Genomic DNA, 24,095 nt, shown 5'->3' with positions numbered 1-24,095 from the left:
GCACGTTTACGACGTTGTTCTGCCAACTCTTTTTTGCTGAGAATCCGTTTTAGCGTCATTTTTAAGCTTCCGTTGCATGCCGCCGGGATTTTCAACCAGCCTCCGAAACCTAAGTGAGGGAAAGTGAACCAATTGCAGACGGTGGCCCCACCCTCTTGATCCGGTTATATATTTTCAGTGCACTTGCTCACCCCATCGAATCCCTCTTCATTTGAGCGTGCTCCTGTCCTCTTGCCAGCCAATTACATAAGACAAGCCGCTCAGTGTAGGCAATGTTATTCGTTTTTCAAGCAAACAAAAGTGACCTCCTATGAACGAGGAGAACGTTTCATTGGTCTGTTCAGACAACCCTGCGGGTCACCGTCCGATGCTTGCGTCGGTGGTTACGCAAGTTCGACGTCAGGAGATCGGAATAAAAACGTATTGAAATAGTTTTACGTTATAGGGCGCACGAACGTTTCCCTCAGCATAGACTGGGAGGTAGGGTTTATACGTGTTGCGGCCTTCAGTTACCGGCACGGCCATTACCAGTTGTCCCACCTACAAAGGCGTCCAAGTTGCGCCCAGTGCCCACCTCTTGGTCGTCGCCGTTCCACTTGGCCTTCAGGATTGAGTGGTGGGTGACGTCCGTCCAGAATATCATGTCGGTGGTAGCGTCCCAGTCGAGGTCAACGGCGCTAATGGCGCTTCGGAGTGGTATAGTGACGTCCACGTCGTCCGTGCAGTTCAGGCAAAGGCGACGGATGTCACCGCGGTGAGCGAAGAGCAGGAACGAGTCCGGCTCTGCGTCGAAATAAAGAGCGGAGGAGAGAGAGCTAAAATGCAAGATTCCATGCGATGATTCTAAAGGCTCAATGTTATTGGAATGTGAGCATCTCTGACGGTACTGCTTTTAAAGGTACGCGAGATTGGACGAGCGACGGAAGCCCGAAGATTGGCGGCGAACAGGCAGCGATGCAAGAATAAGCATTTACGAAGGATGTTTTGTTTTTTTAGTAAGCGCGACAACGTGAGAACTTTAGAACTGTGGGTGGCATAGTTTAGTGATGTATTATTTGCTTTCTGCGTAAGCGTATCAGTGGAAATATGTGTCCTTGAAGATGTGAACTTAGTTGATTGTTTAGCCTGTTATGTTTGCCTTTAAACTAGTCTTTGATGACAATACACGAGCGCCGAGAAGCACTTGATTCCAGTATTCAAGGAAGTAAATCGTTCGCGTTTGCTTTTTCGGGGCAGGTGAGCAAGCTGTCTAAAAAAAACGGCCATGCAAAGAAACTGGCCCCTGCAGCGTTGAACGGCGGTCTTCTGCTCGGAAGCAAATGGAAAGGCGGAAGAAATCAACCTAAATGTATTATGTAATACAGGCCTTTCTCAACGCTTTTGATGCCCATGGTAGACTCTGTAATTAATTATTAAGAATATATTTTGCATAAATCCTGCATCTGCTTCCATAGGACGAAGTAACGATGAATTCTATCATATATGAGTGGTAGCACCACACAAATATTTAGAATTCTTTAATCGCGTATTCTTGATCTCCTGAACGTTTTCGAAGACACGGCATTCTCCTCGGAGAAGTGCGAACTTCTGCACTTACTTTCTATGCACGTGAAGCCGTCGGCCTGCAGGTCCAAGCCACTTGGGCAGGCACACGAAGCAGTCTCGTTGTTAGAAACGCAGATGTGGCTGCACTTGATGTCGCTCAGCGTGCAAGGATTCGATCCTGGACACGCAGGAAGAAACAAAAATAATACAGAATTCCTCTTTTTATAACGAATTCATCGGGACAGGAGACGGATTCATTACCAGATGCATTTAGTTCAACGCGGAGATTCACAGTAAGTTCACACCAACAGTCTAAAAGACTCACAGTAACGTGGTGCAATTGCCTCCCGTTGGTTCTACCTCGGTTAATTCAACTTTTCTCTTCATTCGAACGCACCGAAAGGTTGCAACGAGAAACCATACATATCTACAGAAGAAAAGTTCCTTTAGTTCGAAACCAGATTATAAGCTGATTCGCTTAATTAGACCCCCACCGGCGTAGCCTCATGCGTGTAGCAGTTACTGAAAGCTTGAAAACACATTAAATTTCTCAAACCGTACTTATATGTTTAGAGGCCTACAACAGCTTTATTTCAATTTATCTTTATGTTTTATCGGATGGCGCTCCTTCCTCCCGTGAAGCCATCCGTTACCACTTGTTTAGTGCCGTGTTACGTTGAGTAAGCGGCGTTTAAACACGCTGGTTGAGTCGCGCTTCCAGCGCAAGAAACAAAAAAGTCATTACAGAGAGAACTTTAGTTTGGCCTAGCTTACTGCATATCATATTGACCGCAAATAAAGACGGGGATAGCGTGTTGTGTTTTTGTGTTCTCTTCCGCCGTCCCCGTCTTTATTTGCAGTAAATATGATATACATTACAGACAGTTTGAAGGAATAATCGAAGGATTTTGATTCGTTCATTCTGCCGCCGTTTATTGATTAGACATCTCGGGCATTTCCAACAAGTTAGCGGTTTCACAAAGGTAGAAGTAGCGGTAGTCGAGTGTACTCGCATTCCAACAGCGCGGCAACTCTTAAAATGTATGTTTTAACAAAGGCGCGCTTGACAGTGGTGACATGGCACTGCCGGAATATTGCTTTCACACGGGAGAGCAGCTGGCATGTCTGTGGGTTGTCCGCGCGTGAGGCCGTGAGCCCCATCAAGCTGCCGCCCCGTCGGAATGACGTTCCCAGCGTCTTTAGCCTCTCCAAGCTAATACGAATAAATGGAAAGGATCATCGTGGATGCTGCACCAAGGGATTCCATATGAATGTTCCATTCCGCACTTTAGTTCTGAGAGAATTCTGATGCTCCTCTTCTTTAAATTATGCAGTTTAAGATGTCTGCACTACCATTGGGATCACGATAAACCATTAAGAACGCAACAATTTCGAATAAAGTGATTTGGCTATAACGACAGTTGCTATACTTTATAAAACACAGCACGCAGTTTCAATGTGCTTTTAAATGGCGCAGTATGAACAAAGTGAAGCAGGGCGTCTTATATCCAAGCAGTGGGGTGCGTACAAAATTCTTCAAACAAATATTTTGTGTGCTGAAGAAAGCAGAGTTGTTATTGCGGAATCCTTACAGATGATTTAAATAAAATTGTCCAGTCAAATTCCCCACAGCCAAGGTGTCGCGACTATCCTCTCGACGTGGTTAAATTTTGATTCTTACCATTCACCACTCCGCAGCGGCCTATCTTGATGATAGCTGAGGTGCGCCTCCACTAGTATTAGCAATTAATCCTGATATGAGAGAGTATCACTTTGAAATTATGATATCATTCAGATACAGGATGATATTACAATACGCGTCTGGCAGCATTTGTTGTCATATGCCCCTCGACATGTAAGCGCTACAATATTAAAGTTAAAAGAGAAAGCTTATGTTATAAAAAAAAATAGCCTTGACATGGGGTTTTGCATGCCGAAATTGGACACAGGGACAGTGGAAGCCTTCGGATTAATATAAACCACACGTGGTTAATTAGCATCAACAAAAAATCCTAGTACAAGTAAGCCTTTTGCACTCCGCCCAATTTAAACATGGCCGCAGTGACTGAAAGCGTCTTTAATGTTCCCACTCCGTTTCAGCAATGGTACAGTACGCCACTGGCATAGCCAATGATGTCAACATAGCTTCGAGCGCGATACAGTAATCTAATGCGCCGACTTTGTAACATGTATGAAGTATTTGGCTGGGCCATAGTGTAAAAGAACTTACTAGTTACACTGGTCACATTAAAAATACCAAAGCTAGTACAAAAGTAACAAAAGAACATGAGAAACAAGCCAAATAGTGCTAGTTAATTGCAGTGTATTCTCCAGAACGCTCAAAATACCATCAAGTAGTATTCTGTTAGGAATGCTAAAAATATAATGACCTCGGAGCAACTTCGTTCGCGGAGTTCTTCGAGTAAAGGGACAAATTCACAATACCCTGTCTCTGCCCCCCTCCCCCCCCCCCCAAAAAAAAAGAATATGTATACGTGAATGGTGCGTAAATATTCTTGTAAATAGCTCAAATAGCACCTCATCTGCTTTGATTGACAATCATAAATGTACCTTGTGCATTCGCCACTGGCTGTACGTTCAGAAATACCACTTCGAATTAGCGCAAGCGATAAGGTTCAGTGAAACCCTACCGTCCGGCTGGCGCAGACTCTGGACCACTTTGATGTCCATGGGAAATGATAGCTTGGGGTGGAAGATGGACGGCTCGTGCTGGCCGAATTTTGTGGCAGTGTGTATGCTCTTGGTTTGCCAGTCCGTCCAGTAAAGCATGTCCTCGAATATGGTCACCGCAAATGGGTGCGGCAGACCTGAAATACATCAAAACATAGGTTAAGCCGACACAACTGCAGCCGTCCACGAATACAGTGGAATCCTTGGGTAAATCTATAAGTCGGTTATAAGTATGCCGGACTTAGTCAGTTTAATCAGTGAATAGCCGCCGGCGGTAGATGTCCTAATGACGTATACTAGAGACCGTAATAAAACTGCGGCTTGGGGAGAGTCGTTAATACTTTATCTTTGAATAAAACAGCGCGCAACAACGAGGAAGTATAGAGGAAGTGACACACACCACAGGCGCTGAGGTGTGTGGCGAGAGACCAACCTCTCATGCAGTGTAGCAGGTGTAAGCAACACAAGTGAGCTCTTTACAAAATGAAGCATTTCTTACGCATTAGAATAACATGCGTCCTGTAGACATGCCTTGGAAAAATTTATTCACAGAGTTTTAATAAATGCCGTAAACGCAAGAACAATTGGAAAAAACGAAACCAACAACAACAAAAACAAAACAAAACAACGTTTTACATGTACCAGACTAGCTTTCGGCACAAACGGCCGCATTTGCTGTCGGTTTGCACTTTCAACATCTTTTGAAGAGCCTTTTTTTTTTTAATTGGAGAACTCAGCTTTGCGTACAGTTTCTTTTTTTGTTATTGTTGTTACAGACAGATTCATTTACGCTTACCTAGTGACTACTGAACAACCTACCTTCTTAGCGTCGTTTGGAACCCACGGAGATGTATGGCAGTGGTGTTTATACCCAAGCCATAGCTATTTTCCATCTTTCAGAAAAGTGTAACCCCTTCGAGCAGAAAGAGAGGACTAATGCTTATCGTTTCCTAGCCCACGTACTTTTGCCGTCTTTCAGCTTTATAAATATGGCACCCCAGTGAGCCAGTCCATCTGGCCTCGCTTGCAAGCACGCCACGTACCCGCTTCGATGACCTTCTTGCGGTTGGCGCCGTCCAGGTCGGCGCTCTCGATCTGGTGATGCTTGGCGTCCGCCCAGAAGATGCGGTCACTGCCGTAGTCGATCGTCAGCCCGTTGGGCCAGAACAGCGAAGTGTCCGCGATGGCACGCCGACCCGACCCGTCGGTGTAGATGCGCTCGATGCGGGGTCGAGCGCCCCAGTCCGTCCAGAACACGGTCCTGGCAGGGGAGAGAAAGCGAGCGCGCAATTCCACTGGAAGTAGATTGTTGTGTGTGTGTGTGTGTGTAATGAAGCTCATTATGCATTCTAGCCTTTATCATTTAGCCCTTGATTGCAATGAAGTTCGGGAGGCGATGATTCAGTAACGCAATAAGAAATTTTGCGTCCCCGCTTGTTCTATGATTCTGTTTCCTCCTTCCTGAAGAGCTGGCAGGCGTATAGTGCGCCCATCTGTAACAATTCCGCCCAGCTCGGATTTCTTCCTCAATTCGCTCCCTGTTCATGGTATTATGTTTCGAAACCGAATAATAATAATAATACTAATTTATCCAATCAAATGTTTATTACGGTGCCCAGGAGCAACTGTGGAGCCTTCGTACTGGTGCACATAAAAATTAATGCCTAAGGCAAAATGTGCAGAAGATAGAAATCTGGCAAACAAAACCACATCAGGCACAGAAAGAAATAGGCAAACAGAAAACGAGAGAAGGGGAGCGTAGAAGAAGGTTAATCATACAATCTGATTATCTACACATATGCAAAACACAAAGAATGTACTCTGAAATATGTCAGCGCTGATAATATTTCTTCTTTGTTTGTTTTTGAGTTGGGACATAGGACGGCAACTGCTGCAACAAGGCCACACAAGAAACGCGGAAGGCTGCCGGGTATACTTTTGTGGCGCGGCAAAATTTTAATCACCAAGAAGCTTTGGGCGGCGTCTAATGCCATGGAGTACCTTATAGGCAAACAAAAGTTCTGATTTATTACGTGTTAACTTGCGAGATGTGAGTTGAGGTATATTTGAGATGGCTGGACTATGGCCACCATAAGGGCAAAAAGTTGTGCTGGAACAAATATATCAGTTTATTTTAGTCACGTTCAACGGGGTCAGAATTAGATTTGCACATCCAGTCCAAATTATGGAGGCATATTGAAGTAATGGAAGGCACGCGGGATAATACAATTTCAGAATAGCAACATGGGAGTGGAAATCATGCGATATACGACAGACAATACCAAGAGTGCGAAGTTCATATTGTTTCGCTCATTTAGCGTGTAAAGAGAAGCACAGAATTTTGGCGAAAGACAAAACAAGATATTTCGTTGCATTAACCCTGGGCAATGGACCACCACGGAGGGCACATGAAAATTGCCCATGGCGTGCTGCGGGTGCACATGGTGCATACTATAGTAACGCTGTGGGTATGACGGAAGATTAAATGCGGGACGCTGTCACTGGTCAGGACAACAGCAAGGAAAATCTACACAGTCTGCCTCTCCATCTCTCAGTCTGCTCTGAAGCTCTGTTTCTCAATGATTATTAGTGAAGTAGCGTTTGCCTTGCCGAGTGACGCTTAAAAGCACCTGTATCGCATGTGCAAATCCCTAACTAGCTGAATCAAAACCGTGCTTCAAATACCCCATTGGACTTTCGTTGCATAATAGGTATAATCATGCAAGCGAAGTAGACGTGACATCGAAAACGTGTTGCATTGCGTGTACTCATTACTTATCTGCTTTGCGCTCCTAATCTACCGATTGAATGGAACCCTGTGCTTGTGCGACGAACTCCAGCCACCCGCGCCTTCCGGTACACTTCGACTCGCGTCGTCCTACTCACGAGAACTGCGGGTAGACAACGATGGCTCGCGGCTTGTCCAGGTCCTTCCAGACGAGCGCCCTCCTCTGATGGCCGTCGACGTCCACGGACTCGACGCGGCCCATGCCGGAGTCGGTCCAGTAGACGCGCCCCATGAGCCAGTCCACGGCCAGCCCGTCAGGGTTGCCCAGCCCGCGCGATACGACGGTGTGCACGCTGTCGGCGGTGCAGTTGCTGAGGCTGCAGGCCCGGATGACGTCGACGGTGATGTCGGACCAGAAGAGCGTGTCCTGCGCTAGATGATAGTCGAGCGCCACGGCGTTCTGCAGCTTGGCCGCCACGGAGGTGTACTCCGACTTGTCCATCGTGATGCGCCTGATGTCGGCGCCGTTGGCGAACACCACGTAGGCCTCTGAACCTGCGCAGCCATCCCGACAACCGTGCAATGGAGACACCAATACAGCCGTCACTGCCGATAGTAGGCTACATTAAAGTACCGTTCTGGACAAAATGACTCTTTTCAGAACTCTCAGAAACCTTTCCTCAGCATGGGCCCTACCCGCCTGGTTCCCTGAGACACCCACTTTTTGTTTCTGTCATCACTGCATGTCATTCTCTGCTGTCCCTGTTTTTTTATGTCTCTTTCAGTGATTTCTTCCTCAGTCGTCCGTAGAAGCAGATCAGTTTAGAAGTTCTCAGAAACATGGGCCAAACCCAAGCCCGCACGTTGGGCATGACGTGACAATCGAATGAACGCGTTGACAGCTGCGCGAACGTCTGTAACTACTCACGACGCCGTTTGGAGTTACAGAGTCATGAGGTGGACAATTTGCGGATTCGATCGGTTTAGTACACCCCGAAAATTCAAGTTCTACGGTACTTTTGATGAAATCATCAAGCCTAATTTGGGCTCTGTCAATTACACTTGCGATGAAACGCTATTTAATGACCACTAAGATTTTAACTTCAAAGGAGCAGAAGGGATGCCTTTACTATATTAGGTAGATGGCGTAGAAATGTTGTCGGCGATTGCGCCAGGTTATCACTCGCTGAGCCGGCGTGATGGCGTCACACGAATCCTGCAATGTTTCAGAGAGCGCTGTATACCAGCGTCATGATTAAAACAAATGCAATACATTTGTTATCAATAGAAGGGCTGCATGAACCCGCTGTATACTGTTATAGCAGCAAGTATGTACTGTTTCTTACTATGGTATCTACGTTAGCTGCTCTAACTCTCTCTCTCTCTCTCTCTCTCTCTCTCTCTCTATATATATATATATATATATATATATATTGCCACATCCTATATGGTCGCCGCGGGTATGTGCCAGGCGATGAGAACGACGCTGAAGTGGCGCGCGAGTGGAAAAACAGAGACGACAACGTCGTCGCGTTGACTGCTCTCATAAAAGTGCTTTTACACGTCCTCTACGCCGGCTTCCACGTCTCCTAATAGGTTGCGACAGTGGTGGAGGTGCTGGGTAGGATTGTCTCATGCTCGGCACCCCTTCGCGGAGCCATACCTCGAAAGCGGAATCACCTTCGTTCATCGAAACTCCTGTTCACCGGTACAGTCGCCACCTGCTAGGCCTGACGCCCGAGTTCAATCCTTTGCAGGACCCTGCTGGAACGCGTCAACCTACTTCCGCCATGGCTACTGCAACTCCATCGCAGGTGACGCTGCAGAATCCTAAGATACCAGAAAGTTTCCACGGCGACGCTTTTGAGGATGTCCAAGATTGGCTTGACCAATTTGAGCGTGTCGCCACTTATAATGACTGGGGCTCCCAGCAAAAGCTGTCTAATGTCTATTTTGCGCTTCAAGACAGTGCGCGGACGTGGTTTGTGAACCGGGAGAGAAATTTGACCACGTGGGATGCCTTCCGCACCGAGCTGCTAGACACGTTCACTAGTAGCGACAGAAGAGACAACGCACAGCGCCTACTTGAATCCCGTGTTCAAAAACCAAACGAGAGCGTTGCCATGTTTGCAGAAGATATGGCCCGCCTTTTCCGCAGAGCAGACCCTGAGATGGCCGAAGAAAAGAAGTTGCGCTATCTCTTGCGCGGAGTGAAGGAGGAACTGTTTGCCGGGCTCGTGAGGAACCCACCGACGACAGTGGCCGAATTTACCAAGGAGGCTACCGCTATAGAACGGGCACTACAGCAACGGTAGCACCAATATGATCGCAAGAGCTCGCCGGTGAATGCTTCCATTCTACCTGAGAGCTGCAGCACGTCTCTACGTGAAGTCATCAGAGAGATTGTGCGAGAGGAGATCCGGCAGCTCGGGATCTCTCCCATGGCACCAGCGGTGGCTTCTGTCGCTGATATCGTTCGGGAGGAAGTTCGAGAGGCCTTTTCGTCGCCCGACTGGCAGGCGGTGCCGCGACGATTGACCTACGCGGAAGCTGTCTGCCGTCCACCTCCTGCCACTTCGATGTTGCTGACACCGTCGCCCACTACGACGCAGCCATCACCGCCATCCCCGACGCCCTATTTTCGACAGTCACAGCCGCCGCCAACTATGCCGTATCGCCGCCAGTCGATCGCTGCGCCTCGTTTCTACAGTGAATCCTCTGCCGGCTACCCGCTTCGAAAGACTGATTTGTGGCGCACCCCTGACCACCGGCCGCTATGCTTTCATTGCGGCGAAGCAGGACATGTTTACCGCGCGTGCCACTACCGCGCGGCTGGGTATCCAAAATTTTCCAGCTGCAGTTACCCTGTGTCTGATGCTGCACGTAGCCGCGACGGAAATTCTACAAACTTTCGGCCAGAAGGTTCAACGACGCCTCGATCGCGTTCCCCCTCTCCTGCTCGTTACACCCCACCGACCCGTCGCGATTTTTCTGACGCCTCTAGGGGCAGGTCCCCTAGCCCGCGCCGGGGAAACTAGACGCAGCGACCTCTGGGGGTGAGGTTGCAAACCGGCTAGCTACCCAAGAGCCCCCATCTCCGACGATCGACGACTCTGCAACTCCGACGACTCCAACCACGCCTCCTGTAACCGACGCCGTCAGCGCCGATCTTGTCGTTTGCATTGACGGCCACCAAGTGGCCGCTCTCGTCGATACTGGTTCGCATTTTTCGATAATCAGTCAAAAGCTGGCCGACAGGCTGCGAAAAGTGAAGACGCCGTGGACCGGGCCCAACATCAGAACTGCCGGTGGCCAGTTGATGACGCCGATTGGCAAATGCACAGCCAGAATAGTAATCGCCGGTGCAACCTTCGTCGCCACTTTCGTCATTCTCTTTGAGTGTTGTAAAGAACTTATATTGGGGATGGATTTTTTGAGAGAGTATGGTGCAGTGATTAATGTCCGTGACCTCGTCGTCACATTTTCTACGAGTTCAGACGACGTCGACCCCGCGGAGCACCAGCGACCCCGCTTACGTACCGCCGACGACGACGTCACGCTTCCGCCGCGAAGCTGTTCCCTCGTGCCTGTCATCTCCGACAACTTCAACACTGGCACTGGCGTCGCTGAACACATCGACGCACTGGTACTGAGTCAAGGCGTTTCCATCGCCAGGGCCGTAATTGACGTACGTGACGGACGTGCTGAACTCCTGCTGACGAATTTTACCGGGGAACGTCGACACATTGTTAAAGGCACGGCTGTTGCTTACTTCGACGAATTTACATCAATACAGGACTGCCTCTCAGTGGAGCACGCGACGTTCACTGGGGCTATGCCTGCCCCTGTGGTCGATATCAGTCCCACCTTATCGCCCGTCGAACGCAGCAGCCTTCTTGAGCTCATTGATGAGTTTAAGAGCTGCTTCTCATCCACGTCACTAGTTAGCCAGACGCCGCTCACTAAGCACCGTATTGTCACCGAAGCCGACGCCAGACCAATTCGGCAGAACCCTTATCGTGTAGCACCAAAAGAGCGCGAGGCAATCCAGACACAAGTGAAGATGATGCTTGACGACGGCGTTATTCGGCCATCTAAGAGTCCTTGGGCATCGCCTGTCGTATTGGTGAAAAAGAAGGATGGTAGCCTGCGCTTCTGCGTCGACTACCGAAAACGCAACCTGATCACAAAGAAAGACGTTTATCCGCTACCGCGTATCGACGATTCTCTGGACAGGCTACGAAACGCACGTTACTTTTCGTGGATGGATTTGAAAAGCGGCTACTGGCAAATAGAAGTTGATGAGAGAGACCGTGAGAAGACCGCTTTTGTTACGCCCGACGGACTTTATGAATTTCAGGTGCTCCCCTTCGGTTTGTGTTCTGCGCCGGCAACGTTTCAACGACTAATGGACACTGTACTCTCAGGCCTCAAATGGCAAACCTGTCTGGTCTACCTCGACGACGTGATTGTTTTCTCCGTAACGTTCGAGGAACACTTACGGAGACTAAAGATGGTCTTCGAAGCAATACGCTCAGCTGGTCTAACTTTAAAACCTGAAAAGTGCCATTTTGGCTTTGAAGAACTTCAATTTCTCGGTCACGTTGTTAGTCGTGAAGGTGTCCGACCTGACCCTGATAAAATATCTGCCGTTGCTAATTTCCCAACGCCATCAGATAAAAAGGCCGTGCGACGTTTTCTCGGCCTTTGCGCCTACTACCGACGGTTTATTGCGGAATTTTCGCGCATCGCATGGCCATTGACCCATCTTACCAGAGAAGATGTCCCCTTTGTATGGGGTGAAGACCAGCAACGGGCTTTTGATGACCTACGGCAACGGCTGCAGGCGCCTCCCGTCCTCGCACACTTTGATGAAGACGTTCCTACGATTCTTCATACCGACGCTAGCAATGTCGGCCTCGGCGCAGTGCTTGTACAGCGGCAGGACGGCACCGAAAGAGTGATTAGCTTACGCCAGCAGGACGCTATCCAGGACGGAGGCTAACTACTCCACTACAGAAAAAGAATGTCTCGCTCTGGTGTGGGCCGTCCTGAAATTTCGGCCATATTTGTATGGTCGGAGTTTCACCGTTGTCAGTGATCATCATGCACTTTGCTGGCTGACTAATTTAAAAGATCCAGCTGGTCGGCTTGCGCGCTGGAGTCTTCGGCTTCAAGAGTTCGACTTCACGGTTGTGTACAAATCGGGGAAACGACACACCGACGCCGACTGCCTCTCTCGGTCCCCTGTTGAGGCTGCAGTCCACGACGATGATGACGCGGGTTTTCTAGGCGTGCTAGATACTGTCGACGTTTCCCGCCACCAACGCGAGGACGCAGAACTGGTTCCTCTTTTCAATTACTTAGAGGGAAAAACAAGCAGCGTGCCGAGGTTATTCGCGAGAGGGCTGCCTTCGTTTTGCTTACGCCACGACGTTCTCTATAAAAAGAACTTTTCACCTAATGGCAGCAGCTACCTACTCGTCATTCCCGCATCTCTTCGCGACGAAGTCCTACATGCCTGTCACAACGAGCCGACCGCTGGTCACTTGGGATACACCCGCACATTGGCAAGAATAAGGCTAAAGTAGTATTGGCCAAGACTTGCGTCGATCGTGAAACGTTACACACAGACATGCCTAGATTGCCAGCGCCGCAAAGCCCTACCCGGCAAGCCAGCTGGACTGCTGCATCCTGTTCAGATACCGCAAGCGCCATTCGAACAAATTGGCATGGACCTTTTAGGTCCATTTCCACTGTCTACTGCCGGAAATAGATGGATAATCGTCGTCACTGATTATCTTACTCGATACGCCGAAACAGGTGCTATCCAACGTGGAACAGCAGCCGAAGCAGCGCGGTTTTTCGTCGAGGCCGTCGTCCTAAGGCATGGCGCTCCCGCAGTGGTCATAACAGATAGAGGATCTGCGTTCACGGCTGCGCTTCTGGATACCGTGTTGCGACTAAGTGGTACCACTTACCGAAAGACCATGGCTTATCATCCCCAAACCAATGGGCTGACAGAACGTCTTAATAAGACACTGGCAGACATGATGAGTATGTACATCGACGTCGACCACAAGAACTGGGACGAGATTTTACCATACGTTACATCTGCGTATAACACGGCTCGCCAAGAGACAACACGCGTGACGCCTTTCAACCACGTTTACGGACGCGAAGTGACAACAATGTTGGACGCAATGCTGCCACACGAGTGCGGTGACGACGAGACTGGTGCCGACGAGTTTACGCAACGCGCAGAGGAAGCCAGGCAGCTTGCGCGTTTGCGAATCCAAGAACGACAGGAATACGATGCCCGACACTACAATCTTCGGCACAGACCCGTCACATACAACGTCGGTGACCAGGTGTGGATCTGGACTCCGATTCGTCGGCGGGGGCTGTCTGAGAAGCTCCTGCGAAGATACTTCGGCCCGTACACAGTTCTGCGCCGCATCAGCGATGTGAATTATGAAGTTGTCCCCGACAGCCATAACTGCTCCAAACGCCGGCGGCATCTGCCCGACGTTGTGCACGTGCTTCGTATGAAGCCCTACATTTCCTCGTGACCTCCACTTTGCACCGTCTGTGCACAGCCTTCGGCGGTTAGTGCATCGGGACGATGCCTTTTTTTTCAAAGGGGGGGCAAATGCCACATCCTATATGGTCGCCGCGGGTATGTGCCAGGCGATGAGAACGACGCTGAAGTGGCGCGCGAGTGGAAAAACAGAGACGACAATGACGTCGCGTTGACTGCTCTCATAAAAGTGCTTTTACACGTCCTCCACGCCGGCTTCCCCGTCTCCTAATAGGTTGCGACAATATATATATATATATATATATATATATATATATATATATATATATATATATATATATATATATATATATATATATATATATATATGTATGTATATATTACTCTGTATATATGTATATATATTTACATGACAAAGAGCCAGAATGCGCAAGCATAAGAGATAACAATCATTAGAGTATATACGTATATTCATATATACAAATATCAGTCACACAACAACCTTAATTTCTTGCACATAATTTAAGAGCAAATTATAAATGCTTTTGCATTCTTTTTCTAAACAATCTACACCACGCTCACAGAAATATTCCAGCACCTATAATGTGCCTGAATTCATTTGGAAAAATAAATTTGGCTTCACAACGAGTCTTGCACTACTCAGTGTACCTCTTCATCTGGTGGGAACTTCATTCTCCCCAGTGTTGCCTTCAGTGCATAGCCTGAACATGATAATCCCTCGGGTGGAGATCCGGCTAGCAAAAAGAATGCGCCAGACACTCAATGTGCAGGTCTTCTGTGGTCACGCATGTTGAACGGCTAGTTTGAGGACAAGCATTTTGGTGGTCTGAAATCAACTCCGTGTAATTCACTGCATGATGAGCGTCTTTATAAGATGGAACATCAAATGTGTAGTATCTACTTTGTAAAACCCGCAGCTATGACAAACATGTATTGTCATACTTAGCTTTCATTGTTTGGTGAATTTTGTTACGTTTCATTCCTTCACTTGTCAAATAGTTTGGAGATGCTTAAGCTGCGCCTTTAGGTGTAGAATGCGATAGAATTTATGGCTACCTGACTGCTTCGCACACTTTGCGGCAACTGCAGCTTATGCAACCGTGATTTTCAGCGGGAAACGCTTGTGACGAACGGTATGCACGAAAGTGAGCTTTCTGGTTCATTTTTTTCTTTCCCGTAACCAGCTGGAGCCGCCGAATCCGCGGATGCTGTAAACGTGGTGAGCCGAGCTATGATTGGTAGTAAGCACGTGCCGCATGCCGCTCTGTGATTGGTAGACGCGCTTCGCTAACGATCAACTCACGCTCAACGCCGCTTCAGCCGTGCTCACTGCGCAACAGGCCCCTTAGGGCTATCAGTTTAAAATGCAGGAACAGAACGCTTTTTCTTATTTGGCGCATGTCTCAAGTGAAGTTGCTATCTTGACACCGAAACTGTGGTGACCTTTATTGAAGTGCGCTCTTCTGCCGGTTACCAAATTTCTCACGTACTAATAGCGCCCGATACTTTCGCCAGCTTACAGGTTAGAGGCACAAAATTGAGAAATCCTGTTACAAATTTAAGGTTCTCAATTGACTGGCCCTCGTAATAACAACACGTGGTTAAACATTGTTACATTTTTTTTCTGTACAAATTTAGGAAGGCCTGCGTGCAATTATTGAACTATGACATACGGTACATGGGTACCCGCTCATCCAGTAAAAAAAAAAAAACAAATCGGTTGAGCTTAGTTCACTCTTCGTGTTCGATCCTCTTTTAAGACTTACTTTATCTGTCGTTCAATATTCCACACATATTAATTTATTGGGTCATACTGCGCGTAACACCTTTCTAACACTAGGGACTACTTCAGTTTTTGAAAGTGACGGGATTGGACAAGCGGCTGTGACAATGGTATCACGTACCACGCAACAGTGATGGACTATAACGGCCGATGTGTGGGCTGTGCTATGTGCTCTCTCTCCCTCTCTCTCTCTCTCTCTCTCTCTCTCTCTCCTTTCCCCATCTTTCATCGCCCCCATCCCGCTCCCATGTGTCGGGTAGCAAACTGGTTAAAGGGACACTAAAGTGAAAAGTGATTTCTTCTGCATCAGTAAATCACCGTTCTACAACACCGAAAACACCACTCCTACAATGATAAGACGTTTGGTAAGCCAGAAAAAGCGCAAGAACGAAATGCGGGTGGCGACGCCTACTTGAGTTCCCGCACCTGGGGGCTGTGACGTCTTGGATTTTGATGGCATCTTCTAGGGCCTACTAATTATATATAGCGGTACAGAATGACTACATTGTGTTCTAAAGGAACCAAATATTAAACATGCCAAGTTTCGGGAACCTTTATTCAGCCAACGCGGCCCAAATGCGAAAACAAACTTTGGAATCCCTGACGTGACGCTGACGTACCGGCGCTGGCGTTTAGGCGCGAAATTCAAATACTGATATTTGGACCTTCATTTTCTCATCTAATATTCAAACTATTTCCTTGAAATGACTGCCTGCAGGTTTCTCAAACAATGCTTTATTAGTCTAAACTGATTTATTGTTTCCCTTTAGTGTCCCTTTAAGCTTAACTGGTTAACCTCCCTACCTTTTCTTCTCCACTTTTTCCTTCCTTCCTTCCTTCCTTCCTTCCTTCCTTCCTTCCTTCCTTCCTTCCTTCCTTCCTTCCTTGCTTCCTTCCTTCCTTGCTTCCTTCCTTCCTTCCTTTCTTTCTTTCTTCCTTCCTTCCTTCCTTCCTTCCTTCCTTCCTTCCTTCCTTCCTTCCTTCCTTCCAATACTAGTCACAACTACGAAAATTGTTATAGCCATAGGAACAAAAAAATATTTTCTCGTTTCTCTGTTTTCCGTACGTGTATTTCACCGTACTCGTATATTGCTGCCGGCGCAAGTGACGTACCTTGTGCCTTGCAGTGTCGCTTGTCATCCCGCAACCTGTAGCCCTCCTTGCAAAGGCACTGGAAGCTCGGCACCGTGTTTACACAGGCCTGGCTGCAGGTTCCTTCGTACGTACACTCGTCCACGTCTGCGTCGGGGACATGGGCACGAAGAAACGGTCGACTTAGAATTTGCACCTGCACGGCGTCCTCAACGGTTATAGCGTACCTGCCAACTTGCGCACTGCAAAACTCGTAAAAAAAAAAAATGTCAGAGATAGGACAAATCGGCGTGTTGCACGCATTTTTTTTTCAGCTTGCCTCGAGCATGCATCTTTGTTTTTGGGGATACATATTAATTTTATTATGAATGATGCACTTTTGAGACGCAGAACATAGGATACGAGAAACAAATGGCGCAGCAGATACTGAAAAGCGACACGTACGATGTTCGTAAAGCACAACAACTTTCAGCGACCAGACTGTTGCCGATTTCAGGTGTTCAAGAAGCTTGTGTGAACAAACATGCTCGAAGCATGGACTGGGACGCCTTCAGAAGACACTGCAGAGAACTGGGCGGCGACATCACTTCCCCGGAAGAATGGAGCCAACAGTTGAAGCAAATCCAGGAGCTCTACACCCGCGAGGTGGACAGAACAGAACAGGCACCGGAGGTGGACAAGCGGCTGCTAGGGCTATGGGAAGCACGCCGCGGCCTCACCAAGCGCTGGAAGAAGCAGAGAATGAACAAGAAGCTAAAGAAGAAGATTGCGGAGATCACCAAGAAGGCCGAGGAGTACGCGACGCAACTGGCCAGACAGGGGTGGCAGCAATTCACCGACTCGCTAAACGGAACCCTCAGCACGGCCAGGACGTGGCAGATACTCCGAGGCCTACTGGACCCCAGCAAGAGCAAGCGAGAGAGCAGCAACTCGATCCAGAGGCTGATCCACCAATACCAAGGCACCGACGAGCAGCTGCTCGAGGAGGTCCGCAAGAAATGCTACGGAACGGGAGAGCCGGAGGGATACCGCGGCGAGTACCGCGGCGAAGACAACCCGGACATGGACCGACCCATCTCGAGGGAAGAGGTCGTCGAGGTAATCAGATCGGCCACCAAGAACACAGCGGCGGGAGCGGACAGAGTCCGGAACTCCCTCATACGCAACCTGAGTGACGAAGCGATAGACCAGCTCGTCAAGTACCTAAACACGCTGTGGCAAGAAGGGAAAGTCCCGGCGGAGTGGAAGCACGCCGTTGTCGTAATGATCCCCAAGCCCGGAAAGAAAATCCAGATTGAGAACCTGAGGCCCATCTCGCTGACGTCGTGCCTAGGAAAACTCTACGAGAAAATCGTCACCAAGCGCATCCAGCGGCACCTAGAAAACGGAAGATACTATCCAAACTCGATGTTTGGGTTCAGGGCCAACCTCTCGACGCAAGACGTTCTGCTGCAGCTCGAGAAGGAAGTCCTGACTACAATGCCGAGAAAGGGCGAAAACGTCGTCATGGCCCTCGACGTCAAAGGGGCCTTTGACAACGTCAGCCACGAGGCCATCATGGAAGGCCTCAACAATACAAACTGCGGCAGGAAGACCCACGACTACGTCAGGAACTTCCTCTCGGGCAGAACGGCGACGGTCGGCCTGGGCGAGCTGAGGAGCGGTATCTTTGCAACGCCTAGCAGAGGTACGCCCCAAGGCTCGGTAATCTCGCCCGTACTGTTTAACGTGGCGATGCTGGGCCTAGCGAAGAGACTCGAAAAGATCCAGGGAATCCGGCACGCGATGTATGCGGACGACATCACGGTCTGGACCACCTGCGGAACCTTGGAAGAAAAGCGAGCGGCGCTGCAAGATGCGGCCAAGTGCGTTGAAGACTACATGAAGGAGAGGGACCTCAGGTGCTCCACCGAAAAGTCCGAACTGCTAAGAGTCGGCAGACATCCCACCAAGGCGAAACTGGAGGTCAGCCTCGAAGGACAACTTATACCCGAACGCAACATGATACGCGTCCTCGGCATGTGGCTGCAAGGCAGCAGAAAGTGCAACCACACCATCGGCCTCCTCAAGAAGTCGACTGAGAACGTGAGTAGAATGATAAACAGGGTCTCCCAGAAGAGGCACGGCATGAGAGAAGACGACACTCTCAAGCTCGTCAACAGCCTGATAGTCAGCAGAGTCATGTACTCGCTACCCTACCAAGTGAGGACTAAAACGACCAACGAAGAGATCGAAGTCGTCCTGAGGAAAGCCTACAAGACGGCGCTGCATCTGCCGAGAAACACCTCCAACGAAAAGCTGATGCAACTAGGGGTGAGCAACACCTTCGTCGAAATGGCGGAAGCACAGCGGAAGGCGCAAATGAAAAGACTAACGGGGACCTACACGGGGCGAAACCTGATCGGTAGGCTGGGCTTCGAAATAGGAGACGTCGACCGGTACGAGGACGTACCGGCGGGAATTAGGAAAACCTTTAACGTAAAGCCTATACCGAAGAACATGGATCCCAGGCTCCACGAAGGCAGAAGGAAAGCTAGGGCCGAATACATAGAAAAGACAGTGGCTAGAGAAGAGAACACTCTCTTCACGGACGCGAGCATAACTGTAATAGGAAGCGAGGCAAAGGCCATCGCGGTAGTAATGAACAAGGAGGAAAAGCTTGTCTCGTGCGTCTCGGCCGAGATATGGAGCGTAGCTGAAGCCGAGGAAATCGCCGTGGCGCTGGCGGCAATGCAAGGCTATAGGGGGAATAAATCTCTAAACATTCTCACAGACTCGAAAGAGACCTGTCGCAACTATATGAGGGGCAGAATATGCAAAACTGCCCTTAGGATCCTCAGAGGGAGTAACCCCTCGGAGGAGGCGGAAATCAAACACAATCTGATCTGGATACCTGGGCACGAGGGCATAAGGGGTAACGAGGCGGCGGACGGTCTAGCTCGAGCTAATAGATTCCGAGCTGGACAGCAGCAGGAGTACCGCGCTAGTTACGCCGGGATCCTCAGTGACAGTTATTCGGAATCACTGCAACACTACAGGGGGACTAGATTCAAGTACCCACCGCCCCATAAAGCGCTGACGAAAGAGGAAGCAACGGGCTGGCGTAGGCTCCAGACAAACACCTTCCCCAACCTTTTCATATTAAACAAGATGTTCCCAACGCAGTATAGGGACACCTGCCCCTGGTGCGGGACTACGCCCACACTCTATCACATAACTTGGGAGTGTGAACGAAACGACGCATTCCGCGATCATAAACCCCCGAGTGCGGAGCATTGGGAGAGCCGGCTCGTCAGCTGCGAGCTCGCCGTCCAAAGAAGGATGGTGGAGCACGCTAGGGACGCGGCCAAACTCAGTGGAGCCCTGGACTGAGGGACCACCCGTGCTGAAGAGGCTTCCCTTCGAAGAGAAGACAGCGTGACGAAGAGATGACCTCGATCCGCGAGAATTCCATTATATGCTTCAATAAATGTTTCTCTCTCTCTCTCTCTCTCGAAGCAAGTGCTCCCTTCCTGGTATAAAGCGACTTGCGCTACCACGAAAAGGCGGCGTAGATAGCATGCCATTTCTTTCTTTCCTCTATGGATTAATTTTGTAACGTTAGGCCGCGTCGTCCTAGACACCTTTAAAACGTTCTCGCGAGCAGAATCTACTTTTCGTAAAAGTTAACAAAACATTCGTAAAGTTATAGAACACACCAAATACGTAAACTTTACAAAAATTCGGCAGAATATTTTGCTAGGCACGCTCAACAAAGGGCTAAGCTGCTTGCACTCCCGCCGGTCCCCAAGTTCTTTTCTTCCTGAATGCAAAATACCTACAGGGACCTAAATACGGGTTTGCCGAATGGACCACGAAAAGAAATTATAAAAGGCATTTGCAGTACTGATAAAAAACTCGAAAAAATAATGGCAGGCCACATTATATATACAATGTCAATAAAACATCCTCCACCAACTAATTCTATAACATCTCTAAACGTGGTTGCAGCGGTACGCGTGTACTTAACGGAATGTTGAAGGATAAAAAAAAACACTCAATGTTCGGCTCGGCCATCATATCGATCTGCTTAAGATTATGACAATATCACTCGCTGGCTGCGTGGAGCGCGAGATTATTGCGGCACGCGAATGAGGTAATTCGTTAATGCGATTAACGGATGAGCACGCTTAATACTCTCTCTCTCTCTTCTTCTGAACAGTGGCGCGCCGTTTGCCCAATCCTCTCGCGAAAATTAGTCTTCCGTGCTGCACAGCTAATGTGAGAGCCTCTGCCTGCGCCAGCCGCCGCATCACTTTACGCTAACCATAGAGAACTCTCGCTTTTCAGTTGATCCTCCGTTCGCGCATGCGCCCTACGACAAATGCGAAGTGACGTCGCCGGCCTTTTTTTTTACAACAAAAGACGCTGAACAGCTGAAGCACCGTTAAAACTAATTTAATGAACCCCTCGGCTTATCAGTCCGCAGCGATACGCGGAAACCGTGCATTAAGTTTATGCAGTCCTGCGAGGCCGAATATATAGCCGTGCCAACATCGCATTACAGGCTTATGGTTTACTTTATCTATTTTTTTTTCTATCCCTTCGCCGGATTTTCCAGTAATAGCCGAACTTATTTACAGAAAGGAAGAAAGGAAAACAGGAATTTGTGCGCTCTAACCTGTTACTTTGCCCGGAGAAACGGGAAAAGGGGAACGAAAAAGGGATGTAGGAAGATGATGATTGAAAAAAATCCTAGTCAGTGATCATGCTAATAACGGTGCTAGTCCTCAACACACAGGAGAATATTTCAAGTCTAGAGGCTATAGTTATGCCCCGCCTAAAAATTGTAGCTTTTCCCATACTTTTATTGCAGTACAACGTCGACCGAAATGATTCCCTCTGAGAATGGCTTGGAGTCGACGTTTTCCTGTATTCTCTAGGGGTGCAGGATCTCCGTGAGGCATCTTGAAGCGGGAAGTGTACGTGGGCCATTTAGCTGCTGCGTGTTGAAATGGTAATAAAATAATGACACTAAGCGCCCCACCGTTCCGGCGTGGACAGTTGCTTTTTTTTTCTAGGTTCTTTTCTCCTTTTAGTATTTTCTATACCCTTCATGCCTTCCAGGCTTTCCGCCAAGTAAGCCAGACCCAGTCCATTAGTACTTGCGGGCACGCTCACGGTATCCTTTTTTATCTACTTCCACTCCAAGGAAGGGCGCAGTGCAGTCTTCTCAATATCAGCGCATGAAACTAAAGGTTACGTAAAACATTAGCCATTGATGTCCTCTTCGACAGTGATAGTGAAATATTTTCAATGCGCAGTCTACCACGTCTACGAAGATCATATCGAAAATACCGTATCTAGCTCTTTTAAGGTTGCAAGAGCTGTGTTCGTATCGAAGGCTTTTTAATCTGACCCTTTTACTGTTGGCAACGAACACGCCCGGAAACTTACTGGTGTGACAGGACGCGCCATTTCTATCAGCCGCGAGATTTCCACCGCCGACCACCGAAAACCGATCGCCAACCACCGACATGAAACTGCCAAAAGCCCGAAGAAATCAATTTTCTTTAAAAGCTGCTCGCCTTAAAAAGTTCATGGTAGTAATTTGCAGCGGAAAGAAAACTCGGAAAAGAAGGCGCCTTTCATAAAGATGTTCTTATACATAGCAGCAGCTCCCTACGAAAAGCTCATACAGTATAGCTCAGGTACTACGGCTGCAAAAATATACCAGCACATATGCTGGCCCCTGATTCACTAGTTTAGCTCTGCCTTGTATCCAGCAAGGAAATATGAGCTGACAAAGCAACAATGACAAACAAAAAGGAAACTAGCAAATAACTTCCCGAGTTTATCTATCGCAAGTACGGCATGCGCTCCCATTTGCCTTTTCTCGTCAGCTTTGCTGCAGTATATAAACTAGATAAGCTTAGGAAGAGATAGGAAACTCCAGTTCAGAACTGAGGGCCGCAAGTAAAGGATGCTAGGTAAATGAGACAAAACAAAATCACTTGCCTTACCAAGGCAAAGAAGCACGGAGGGTACCATATGTGCATAGTACACTCTACTGGCTTTGTGAGAAAACAGCGGAAAAAAAAAACCTACCCAAGGAGCGTGGAGAAACACACGGGAGATTGAAGATGAAAACATATCCAGAGAGGAAAGCCAGAAAACTTCTTACCCAGACAGGAACGTCCGTCTGGCGCCAGCTGGTACCCCTCCTTGCAGGAGCAGCGCTGACCCGTGGCGGTGGCCATGCACTGGTGCTGGCAGGGAAAGCCATCCTCCCGGCATGGAGTGCTCGTTTCTATGTGTGGGAAACGAAGCAGAAAGTCTAGCGCGGGTTCTTAGCCGAACAGGCACTACGCTCCGCGAACACATTACACGCAAACATGCAGAAGCATGCGTTCAGTTTGTTTATCTCGTCGTTAGTTATTACCACATGGTCACATATCGATAAGCAGAGCTCTGAGTGTCGTTATGCTCGTGGCAAGAAAAAAATATTGATGTTACGGACCGGGGCGAGAACTTCTGTTCGTGCCTTCTTCTTTTCCTTTTGTCCTCGTATAGCGAAGAAATTTTAGTGCAGAAAAGAAAGAAGGGACGAGCAAAGGATAAAGAAGACAACTCGGGCGCCTAACTTCCAGCTGAATTTTCGACCAAGTTAGCGCCTGTGGTGTCTTGTTGAACTTGTTTCCGTGAGTTATTTTTCTATGCGAAACACTTTTTGCTATTCATGAATTACTAACTCACTCAAAGACACGTACATTTAAACTTTGCTGTTTAGCATTGTCTGTTAGAGTGCTTTCCGTTCGCCATAATACAACATAACATTTTCTTGTTGCGGAAGTGTGGAGATGTCTCTAGGAATCACCGCCGCCGTTCAATCCGGCGTCGGATGAGAAGTTATAATTATTTTGTATTAGAGGCTTCCTGAAGATTTCTGTATTTCATTTAACTATGCACTTTTGTTTTATATTAACAACGACTAAAGTACGGTGTACAGGCTGCACATGTGGCCGAATATTATTGGAGTACTAGAAGCCTAAGGATATAGATTACGTTCGCGTCTGACAGGTACGCATACCTTGAGCCTGGCTTTGCAATGTAATGGGTTGTAGAATGCTGAATATACAGCGACACTATAGCATGCAGTAGAAAAGAGTACCAGCTGTGGTAACACTGACACGGTGTGGTGAACTGCGAGGTCGCCAACCTTAAACGTGATGTCCTAGTTGTGCTTCAGGCAATAAAATGTGGTACAAACATTCTCTGTATCTCCTATTGCTATTTTAGCCATTGTTCGTATCGACAAACCTTCAGAAATACGAAAATGTTTATTTTCATGTTAATATTGTGACTTCTTATTCCCATCGTAGCCTTAGTTTGGAAGCAGGCTCAATACATTTCGTACCTTTCACTTCATCTGTCAGCCAGTCATGCATATAGGAAGCAGGTAATATTCTAGTAATAAATGACGTGCAACAATCTAGTAACGAAAAAAGGTGCATAAGGAATATGTGGCAACAACCTTTCATCCCCTTTAAAAAAGGAAGCGCTTTTAATACAGTGCAAAGTTTTTGGAAGCAAGTAGCATCGTTTGTTGAAAGGATTTGTCAATTTCTTCCACAGACCTTGATTCAGCTGGTAATACAACAAATTTCACGTGAGTGACTGAAGCCTTGATGCACAGAACGAAACGCTGACAATAA

At 48.2% G+C, this 24,095-nt stretch overlaps 1 protein-coding gene across 1 annotated transcript in view; it reads right to left on the bottom strand.

Moving 5' to 3' along the window:
• The window catches only part of LOC135904890 (low-density lipoprotein receptor-related protein 4-like), a 216,091-nt gene that overhangs the window by 35,570 nt on the left and 156,426 nt on the right, over positions 1-24,095 (bottom strand). The window contains exons 8-14 of the mRNA XM_070535911.1: positions 22,565-22,717; positions 16,423-16,548; positions 7,123-7,519; positions 5,280-5,497; positions 4,197-4,373; positions 1,598-1,723; positions 575-783 (exon numbers count right to left, since the gene is read on the bottom strand). Coding sequence (XP_070392012.1) covers positions 575-783; positions 1,598-1,723; positions 4,197-4,373; positions 5,280-5,497; positions 7,123-7,519; positions 16,423-16,548; positions 22,565-22,717 — 1,406 coding nt within the window. The remainder of the gene's footprint in view (positions 1-574; positions 784-1,597; positions 1,724-4,196; positions 4,374-5,279; positions 5,498-7,122; positions 7,520-16,422; positions 16,549-22,564; positions 22,718-24,095) is intronic.

This window comes from Dermacentor albipictus, chromosome 3 (assembly GCF_038994185.2).
Source record: "Dermacentor albipictus isolate Rhodes 1998 colony chromosome 3, USDA_Dalb.pri_finalv2, whole genome shotgun sequence".
Lineage (NCBI taxonomy): Eukaryota > Metazoa > Arthropoda > Arachnida > Ixodida > Ixodidae > Dermacentor > Dermacentor albipictus.
The sequence above is the reverse complement of the archived record's forward strand: the minus strand, read 5'-3'. Positions and strand labels throughout refer to the sequence as shown.